Source organism: Gobius niger (assembly GCF_951799975.1).
Source record: "Gobius niger genome assembly, chromosome: 14".
Lineage (NCBI taxonomy): Eukaryota > Metazoa > Chordata > Actinopteri > Gobiiformes > Gobiidae > Gobius > Gobius niger.
Genome location: NC_136865.1, coordinates 22807442 through 22817621, shown reverse-complemented (window position 1 = coordinate 22817621; position 10180 = coordinate 22807442). Strand labels below are relative to the sequence as shown.

Sequence of the window (10180 nt, the reverse complement as noted above, 5' to 3'; positions counted from 1 at the left end):
TTACCCACTTGTGTCTTATACAAAGAAATGAAAACTCCAGGTATGTCTTTGATGATGGAATAACAATATGGTAATGCTGAAAAAAGAGAGATGTGTTACTTCATTTTATACCATTGTGAGAATACCAAGCGGATTAGGATTTAAATGAACACATGTATTAAAGTGTATGCAGATATTTGGGTCTTTTGATTAAAGCATTAACTCTTGATCCAGGTCCAAGTTCAAGTCTAAAGTCGCACAAAAGGCAAAAACATCCATGACCTTTTTCCTCCTCTATTTTGTACCGAGCAATCTTCACCGCATCATCCCAATAGATTGTATTAAATTGAACAGTAGCCTTGTGTTTTCTTACCAAATACATTACCATTGATTTTTACTTCAGCTAATGAGGCCAAGTCCTGGGCAAACATTAAAAGGTGCCAATTGAGGATAGGTTGTCAATGATTCCTGTTTCTTGGAAGTAATCTTCTCAGTAAACTCATTCTGCAGATAATGCTTGTCTTCATTATTTCCCAGAGCTTTAACGACGCACCTGCTCTGCCTTTTATTCTGTGCCATTAACCCTCGAGAAGTGTCTTAGTGTCACAAACAAATCACAGTAAACGCCCTCCCTCTATCGGCCCATATAGACTTTTATAGTTTTACTGCCCTATCCGTCTTGTCTGTGGTCTACGCTTTAAAGCCTGACTCATACCGAATCATTTCACTTAAGTGCCCACATGCTACCTGTCAGTTTCTCTGTGGGATGGGGGCACTTAGGTCTCCCGGTGCCGGGTAATGAGCCGTAATTCTGCATGAGCGCGAACCCTTATCGCTCTCCTGATGTCGTATGGGACGTGCCCCTGCCATGCCCACTCCAGGCTGGGACAACGCCTACATTTTTGATGACCATCGTTCATTGAAGAGTTGCGGGCTCTGGAGGCTATGAATGGGCACAACAGAGAGGGTTAGTAGAGAGAGTTAAAGGAACAAATCGAGATTTTTTTTCACCAGAGGACGTCAAACTTGGATTTACAAGGCAAGTTCATACATTATGGACAATCTCTGCACATGAGCATTGACCTCATGGGCGATAAGGCTATTTTGATGAGATTATTCAACTATTTTTTACTAACTTTTGGAGGACTTTTGCTCTAATTTTCCAGCCTAAATCAAACTATTTAACTCTTCCCTTCAAGGCCTTTTGTGACAAACCTCTTTTGCCCAGGAGGTGTTTTTGCCACGGCACAGAACAAACGGCAAAAACTGAAGACCATTTACCAACATTAATGGAACATGTACCGTTTTCATATCTTGGTACTGCACTCTTCATATATCATTCAGCATGAAACCTTTGAAGCTTCTGACCACAAGATGAAACTGTCCTTCAACATTGAAACAACAGTGAGAAGCTTTTGCTGAAAATCTGTTGATCATTAAGCGCTTGAAGATCAAACATCTGAGCAAAGTTTGGAGCAATCAGGATATACTTTAAGCCATTACCAGGTCATTGACGTTGGAATTAGATTTCCAAATGGACTTTAGAGGACCACATCTCAACTACAAACGAAGTGACTGGTCCAAGTGTTCCACCGTCATGATCCCCGGTGTTACTTTCCTCTCAGATTTCCCCCAAAACCTCAACATGTAAAAGGATCTTTGACTGTAACTGCGCTTGACCGGTGGAACCAACCATGTCAGATTTGGTCAAAGACTGCCTGGCCATCACCATCTACTGCATCACCTTCCTGCTGGGTCTCCCTTCGAACATCCTGGTCTTTTTCGTGTACGTCCGAAAGGCTCGCAAGCGCGGCGCCACCCCCAACGTCGTCTACGCTCTGAACCTCTGCGTCGCCAACCTGGTCCTCGTGGCTTGGTTTCCCGTTAAAGCCTTCGAAACTTTACACACCTGGAAACTCCCCGCTCTGGTGTGTCCGATCTTTAACTTCTTCCTGTTCTCGTCCGTGTACGGCAGCTGCCTGTTCATCACCGCCGTCACCGTCGGGCGCTACCTCAGCATCGCTTTTCCGATCATTTACAAAATGTACCGGCGCGCTAAGCTCTCCTGTTTCATGAGCGCCGCTTTGTGGGCCATCGTGTTCGTCCATCTTGGGATTGGACTTGCAGCGGAAGGCGGCGCCAACTTCATATCCGTTGAAGGTGACGTTGCGGCTTGCTACGATACCTTCAACGAGACCCAATTGGAAGTTCTGCTCCCGTTGCGGTTCGAGATGGCCATACTTTTGTTCATAGTGCCGCTGATCATAACGTCTTTCTGCACTTTGCGTTGCGTCGTGCTCGTCTGGCGCTCCAATCTCCGACCGCTGGGGAAGAAGCGAGTTCTGACGGTCGCTCTGTCCACCTTGGCGGTTTTCATCGTGTGCTACGCGCCTTACAACGCGTCGCACATCGTCGGCTTCGCTTTGGACACGGACGTGGAGTGGAGAAGCTTGGCCATGCTGACCAGCGTCTGCAACGTGTTCTTGGAGCCCGCGGTGATGCTGATGCTGTCGCCGGCGGTGCCCAGAGGCTTCATGGGGAGGATCTGCGGAAGGCAGAGTCATTTCAGCCAACGAGGCCCCAGACAGAGTGTGATCAAAAATAAAGCGGAACATTTTCCAGGACTGTATGAGAAACAATCAGAGAAAAGGAAAGGACAGGACACAGAGACTAAAACCAGGAGGGAAGACTGTGCAAAAAGGACGATGTGAACTTAGGAAATGTATTGACTTTGATGAGACAATTAGGCATTGAATTACAAGACTTCAACTGAGAAAAGGACCAGCACAATGGACACTTTCTGATTATAAAACTATAGTTCTCGTAACAGTTGTAGTGATGTGGTGTTTATAACAACCAAGAATGGATCTTTAAAGAGGCTAGATGCAAGTTAGCCATTTTATGCTCACTACTGCCACCTCTGGTCATAGGTGTAACTGCAGGTCCTCTATTAACCTCGTGCATGACGGCAATTCAGACCCAAAGTAACACCTTTTTGAGTGGCAGTGCAGGATTTTAGAGGCAGTTGTGGTGAACAGGTCTGGGCTCATTCTACACATTAGGACATGGCTGGAACATGTAGGGGGAGGAAAATACTTAGTTTTAACATTTTTAAACTCTGTATAGTCCCTTTAAGGTGAATGGTTCTCAGTTGTGAAAAGGAATAGATCTTTTTTCAGTCAATTTTACCCACAATTCCCCCAAACTAACACAATAATCAGCACAACAATGGAGCGGGAAAGACAAGTGTAAACTTTTTGCACTAAAGTCAAAGCTAAATGCACTAAAAATTTAGTTTCAGCCTTTTTTTTATCAGATGTGGCGCAAGATTTGATACACAAACATGTTTTTCAAAGCATAAATATCATTCCCATTGTGACTTTAGATGAATTAAATAAAAAAAAAAGCCTTTTATCGATCGTGTCTTTGATATTGTGAGTTATCTTGCTGGTGTTATTGAAAGTTTTACATTAAAAGAGCCAGAGTTTTGAACGGCTCTTTGAAATGAACAGATCCCAAAGACTCGGCTCCCAGTAAAGAGCCGTAAATCCCATCACTAATACACTAATACAATGTTAACATTAAAGGCACATTATGGAAGATTTCAGGTTATATGTACTGTATGTTGCAACGTCATAAGAAACAAATCAACTCTTTCGTTCAACTAAAACTCAATGCATAAATTCAAAAGAAATTTTTCATTTAAAGCATTTGGAGGAGTGACCTAATGTATTGAAACCTCATATTTGTCCAATCTGTAAAGCAAAGCAGCTGGGGATGTCCCGCTCCCAGCAAAGGTACCTGTCGGGATCGAGAAGAGGCGAGTTTACACCAACATACAGACGGATGAGGTTTTTGTTCACCTGTAAATAAAACAAATGCTTCAAAATTAATGAATTAATTTGATCTTTTTTGTTTTTCTGATTGGTGCCTTGGTGTTTCATGGCGACTGTGCAACCTTAAAGAAGAGAATTTGATGATTGTCCATTAATGTCGTCCATCTAAGCCTAGAAATGTCCAGCTGTGTTGATTGACTTGATGTATTTGTATTTTATTCCATTTATTGAGTGAAATGTTAGAAAATGAGCAGTTTGGCTTCAACACATCATCATACACAGTTGGCTTTAATGCTCACACTTTTGGTTGCGTCGGTTTGACAAGAATCGAAACCTGGATTAAATTATTTCGCTGGTTGCTATAACAGTAGGGTGGCAGAGTTTCAAATCAAAAAACTGGGACACATGGCATGACACTGGCTGTCTTTTCCCACGGTGAATGGTAAAACTGTTAACTATCGATCAAGGCGATGCTAGCATTGTGATATTCAATTGGTTTATACTTGCAATTGACTTTCATTATCATGTCAAGTGTGTTATTTTGGACTATATTAGCCAAAAAATGGGACACCTGGGACGTAGACTGAGTAAAAGTGGGACAAATCAATGGTTTTGGAGAAATCCATTAGGACATGGGATTCAAAACTGGGACATCTGGTCACCCTATATAATAGAAATAAAAGTTGAAGCGGCATTTTATACCAACAATTAGCTAACAATTACCCAGTAGGCTAGTCCGGAAAACTTTTCAGATTTTGTTAGCCTGCTTAATGTATTTTGTAAGCCATCAAGCAACCCAAATTATGAAAGAGTCGTTTTGTTTTCAGCTGTTGTTAACCCATTGACCACATTTAGGTGATGCCAAAGCCAAGTTTGAGGTCATTAATAAACATACAGATCATTTCAGATTTTACCTTCGATACAAATTAGCGCATAATCTTGGTCCTGTGATCTTATATGTTAATGAGAAAAGACAAAACAGAGTAATTATATAAATGCCATGAAACAGACATGTCGTACCTCACCATACTTTAACACAGGGACTGCTTCACCATGCATTTGTTTGGGAATTGCCGTCTAACTAATGGCTTTTCTGTGGTTGCTGTTCTCATGTCCGCTCAAGTGTCCCTTTGTTCCTAAAATCCTAACCCCGACTTTAATGTTTGCTCAGTGGTGACCATGTATTAATCTCTGTGAACTGACATGCCAGGCCTATAACATTTTACTATATGTTTTTTCAGCGCATGGGAAGCTCACAGACGCTGACCGGCTGTTCTTTTACGATATAACAATGTTCTCAATCTTATCTTAGTGTTTAGACAAATACACCAGTGTCTCAGAGAAGAACTATTATTTGTTGCAATAAGACCCATCTCAGTATAGTATCATATGTGCTTTGCCTTACTCTATCTGTCCGAGATGAGGAATATAAAGTCACGGGACGCTATAAACTCTAATGTAAACTTATAACATTGCAGTGGTGCCATATGTTCATTGTTAGGAAGCTCGACTAGATTAATCGTGTTTACAACTGCGGCGAAAAGTCCCTCTCCCTCTCTCTGTCTCTCTCTGTGTGTTTGAAAAGGCAAAGGGGGAGTATATTAAATTTCCGGCGTCTTCTTCTTTTTTTTTTCATTGCCGTGACATTTTTAGTTCAGTTTCAGAGCAGCGTCCCTCAGATTACCACATGGAGGAGCTGCTGATCGGACTCATAAAGGGGATGGATTACCAAATATGTAATGCCTGACAATAGGTGAGACTATTTTATAATATTGATAAAAGATTTTTGTGATGTTTCTTTGCTTTGCTGATGGAAAAACAATTCTAACCATTGCATAAAAAATAAGTTATTTTACCAATTGCACTGTGATATCTAAGTTACTTCTTTAACATATGTGGCTTTGATGCATTCATGTGTGACTGAAATGTTATTAACAGCTGAAAAATGAATTGTTTTGGGGTTAATAAAGTTTGTGTCTTAAAAGTACAGCAGTGTTTAGGGAGCAGCAAGTCAAATGTAATGTTTTTCATTCAATTTCGATGCTTAAACAAACATTTGAATCCGTCAGCACAGATAAAACAAGCATTATCCAAACATTTGTACCATCCACTGAACAGCGAAATGATGAAGAAACTGGCAAAGGAAACTTTTGAGCAATATTTCCATAAAACTGATTCAAATTTTGCAGGAATTTTCAGCAAAACCTGCAACTGAATGTGTTTTGACCTGGAAACTGGAGTAAAACAGAGGTGAGCGAGGTTAACATTTTGAGAGAAATTTCGATTTAATATCAGTTGAGATCAAATGTAATGACATTTAAGGACGTTATTTTAACACTTCAGTTCAATGACTGTTTATGCCCCACGGGGACGCTGCGCAGTAATGTTTAAACAGCTATTAATATGTCAAAGCTTTTGTTGGTAATGTCACTTCAGGCTGAAGTGGAAGAAGTATTCTTATGTAAAGTAAAAGTAAAAGTGCAGATACAGGACTAAAAAATGTACTTAAGTAAAGGCATAAAAGTATGGATTATATAATGTACTTTATAAGCAAAAAGTAAAAGTAGAGTGTGCAGGATTTTTTATTTTTTTTTAATAATGTGAATAAAACCAGATCTAAAGGAGTAAACCACTAACTTAGGTCAACAACAGGAACTAAACCTGGTCTAAACCTGGACTAAACTGGGTCTAAACCAGGTCTAAACCAGGTCTAAACCAGGTCTAAACCAGGTCTACACCAGATCTAAACAAGGTCTAAAGGAGTGAACCACTAAACCAAGTCTAAACTGAGACTAAACCAGTTCATTGTAAAGGTCACTTTGAAAATAAAATACTTTTAACCCAATTTAAAAATGTAGTGGAGCAGAAAGTACAGATACAGGCTCTAAAATGTAGTGAAGTAAAAGTACCCATCATAAAATGTACATAAGTAAAGTAAAAGTAGCTATAATTTGTACTTTTTGCTTGTACTTGTGCTCTTTACTTTGTTACTTTCCACCACTGACTTCAGCCACTCACTGTTAACGGTGCGACAGGAAACAGAGACGAGTGAGACGAGGGCAAGTCAAAAGAAATAACGTATGATTTAAAGAAAGAAACTCGAGAATGAGCACATGTATGTGGAAAACAAGCTGTATTTATTTCCTTCCTTGTTAATGTAAGCACAGCAGATTTATAGTCAACTCCAAACAAACTATAAGACTAAATTGTTTCCTGTTTGTGCAAAGTCTGTACATAAATAGGGAAAAATGTCCTGTTGTGACAGCGAGCTTGATACATGTTTAAATAGTGTCATGACTTTAAATATATGTATTAAATTGATGAAGTGAGAGGTGCATTTAATGATCTCTGAACCCCCGCCGTAACCAAGTGCATTTTCTCCAGTTTGTCATTCACCAAATCTAAAAGCTTTTCGGAAAAAGTGTCAAATTAGCAACAAAAGCGCGTCAAAAATGTGACAAAAAGGCAATGAAAATGTGGCAAAGATGGGACAAAAGCGTATTTAAAAAAGCAATGAAAAAAAGTGCCGACAACGTGGCAACAACGCGAGGAAAATGATCCATTTTCAATGAGTTTTGTGGATTTGAGTAAAGCTGAACTGCAGAAAATGCACTTGGTTGAGGCGTGGGTTCAGAGGTTAATGTGACTATATCATTTTAAGGCAATTTCTTGCATCCATGTTTGTTTTAGTGAAGAAAAAAAAGAACATTAGGGGAGTTCAGTTTTGGAGACGTCGGCGGCGCTGTCAGCAAGTCTTGTCTTTCATGCAGAGTCACAGGTTCAATTCACACTTGAGGCTGTCGTGTCCCAGAGCAAGACACTTCAAGTTCCCTTTGATTCATCTCATTGATCACTAAATGTCAGCAACTAGAGCTCGGGATTCTCGACAGAACTGCACCGCCTGAAAAAAGTGGTCACACACTTCATACACACTGATATTTGGTTGGACCATCTTCAGCTTTGATTACAGCAGTTTCAAAAGGTGCTGATGGGAGAGTGTGACCACTGGGGGTGTAATGTGTAAAAATCATGCTCCCTGAACAACCCTTTCACAACATGAGCCCGATGAGTCCTGGTGTTGTCATCTCTGAACATGCCCGTGCCATCAGGGAAAAATAAATCCATTGATGGAACAACCTGGTCATTCAGGATGTTGAGGTCGTCAGCTGATCTCATTCCCACGACCAATAGTGATGTTAAAACAGCTTTTTCCCTCCAACTAGACTCCGCGGCCGGGAGAGGAGGGTTGTGGGGGAAATATGTGCTTTTGTTTTGGTCGCATTAACACAATTACGGCCGAGCGAGTGCCGACCTGCGCCACAGCGGGACCGGCTGTTTATCTCTTTCTCTCATTGTTTAACTCACGATGGGGGTTAATAAAGTTTTTAGTTTGACCTGTGATAGCCTATAATGCTTGAAGAGGCTAGATGCAAGTTGGCCATTTTATACTCACTACTGCCAGCTCAGCTCATACTTGTAACTGCACCTTCTATATTAAGCCCAAAGTAGTGAGTGACAGTGCAGGATTTTAGAGGCAGTTGTGGTGAACAGGTCTGGGCTCTACACCTTAGGGCATTGCTGGAACATGTAGGGGGAGGAAAATACAGAACTTTAACATTTTTAAACTCCATATAGTCCCTTTAAGGAAGAACACAAGGCAGCGCGATGTAAACGAGGAAATCAGTCGACCTCTTCTCTTGTTATAAGGGACGCTCTCTCGCAAGTGGCACAGGCACAGAGCACAACAGCTGCGCCACTAGGAAGATAACCATAGCCTTTAGAGTTTGTGCTGTCCTTGCGCCAGGCACAAGAGGCCCATAGTTTTGCTGAATCTAGACCTGAATAACTGCAGCAAACCCAGATAAGAACTAGTCTAATTCAGGTGGTGACTCTTTCTTTTTGGTCAGGCAGTGCATTTACTCCGGTAGTGGCACATTCCATAATCACAAACCAATAACAAAATGTAAAATGCTGGAGTTATCATTCACGTAAAAGTATTTGATCACAGTAGAACACTTTCAATCCCAACATCTATACAGGAAAATGCTGCTACTCTAAAGGAAGAATAAATGGCACCACTGAATTATGCTTCGTTAAGTCTTACGTTTCGGCCCCAAGTTTAGCTCTAATAATGAACTGCTGAAGCCTATCATCTGCTGTGGGGAGACATTTGCAAACCCGATATTTATTGATCTTTTCATCCATTCTCTCCCCAGCTCGGACACCTCTTGCACCATGCAAAGCGGCCTGCTGTCGGTGGGCTACATCCTCACCTTCATCCTGGGCGTCCCGTCCAACATCCTGGCCCTGTGCACCTTCTGCCGCAAAGTGTCCCGCAAACCCACGCCCATCGACGTCCTGCTGCTGAACCTCACCGTGTCCGACCTCATCTTCCTCGCCTTTCTGCCGTTCAAGATGAAGGAAGCCCTGGACAACATGACCTGGTCCCTTCCCTTTTGGCTGTGCCCCGTCACCGGATTTATTTTCTACGTCACCATCTACAACAGCACCTTATTGCTCACCGCTGTTGCCATGGAGAGGTATTTGGGCGTGGCTTTCCCGTTGAGATACTCCCTCTGGCGACGGCCGCGTTACGCAGCGTGGGCAAGCGTAATGTTTTGGATCGTCACTTTGACAAATCTCAGCATCGTCTACATCATGCCAACTGCTAAAATCCAAAATGGCAGCACCCCGGCTTCTTGCTACCTGGAGTTTACCCCCGATGAGCTTTCCATCGTGCTACCTGTTCGTCTAGAGCTGTTTCTGGTCTTGTTTTGCGTCCCATTCTTGATTTGCACCTTTTGTTATGTGAAATTCATCCTGATCCTGTCGCGTTTGCCGAACATTAGCCGGCGCAGGCGCTTGAGGGCGATAGGTCTCGCATTAGGGACCTTGCTGGTTTTCGCCGTGTGCTTTGGGCCGTACAACGTGTCCCATGTGGTCGGGTTTGCCCGGAAAGAGAGCGAGGAATGGAGGAACGTAGCGCTGTTGTCCAGTACTTTTAACGCCTGTCTAGACCCCATCATCTTCTACTTCTCGTCAGCGGCCGTGCGAGGGATGCTGAAGAGATGCTGCAAAAGCATCATGGCCAAAATGCACATTCTGAAGTGTCAAAAACCTGCTGCACAGAACTTGAACAATGTTTGAAATACAAAAAAGAGACAATGTGATCTTTGGCACTGCCTTAAAAAGAACTACCTTTTGCTATAGCAGTAAATTATCTTAAGTTTAAATGTAATCCTCTTAAAAGTGCAGGTATAGATCTATGTTAGACCTATGTGAATGTTGTGGATTACTTTCTGAAGGATTAATATCTGTTTGGCCTCGGACACTGGTCCCCTCAGGGCTGTGTTCTCTCCCCCTCG

At 42.0% G+C, this 10180-nt stretch overlaps 2 protein-coding genes across 2 annotated transcripts; both read left to right on the top strand.

Moving 5' to 3' along the window:
* Positions 1–1673: 1673 nt before the first annotated feature.
* On the top strand, positions 1674–2690 carry LOC306973484 (free fatty acid receptor 3; the record flags this gene model as incomplete). Its single annotated transcript, XM_079570408.1, has 1 exon — positions 1674–2690. The coding sequence occupies one exon, from the start codon at positions 1674–1676 to the stop codon at positions 2688–2690; it is 1017 nt and encodes a 338-aa protein (XP_079426534.1).
* Positions 2691–5512: 2822 nt separating this feature from the next.
* Positions 5513–9962, top strand: LOC306973483 (free fatty acid receptor 3-like; the record flags this gene model as incomplete). The annotated part of the gene is made up of 2 exons (XM_079570407.1): positions 5513–5568; positions 9032–9962. Exons 1-2 carry the CDS (start codon positions 5555–5557, stop codon positions 9960–9962), a joined length of 945 nt encoding a protein of 314 aa, XP_079426533.1. The 5' UTR covers positions 5513–5554.
* Positions 9963–10180: the final 218 nt, after the last annotated feature.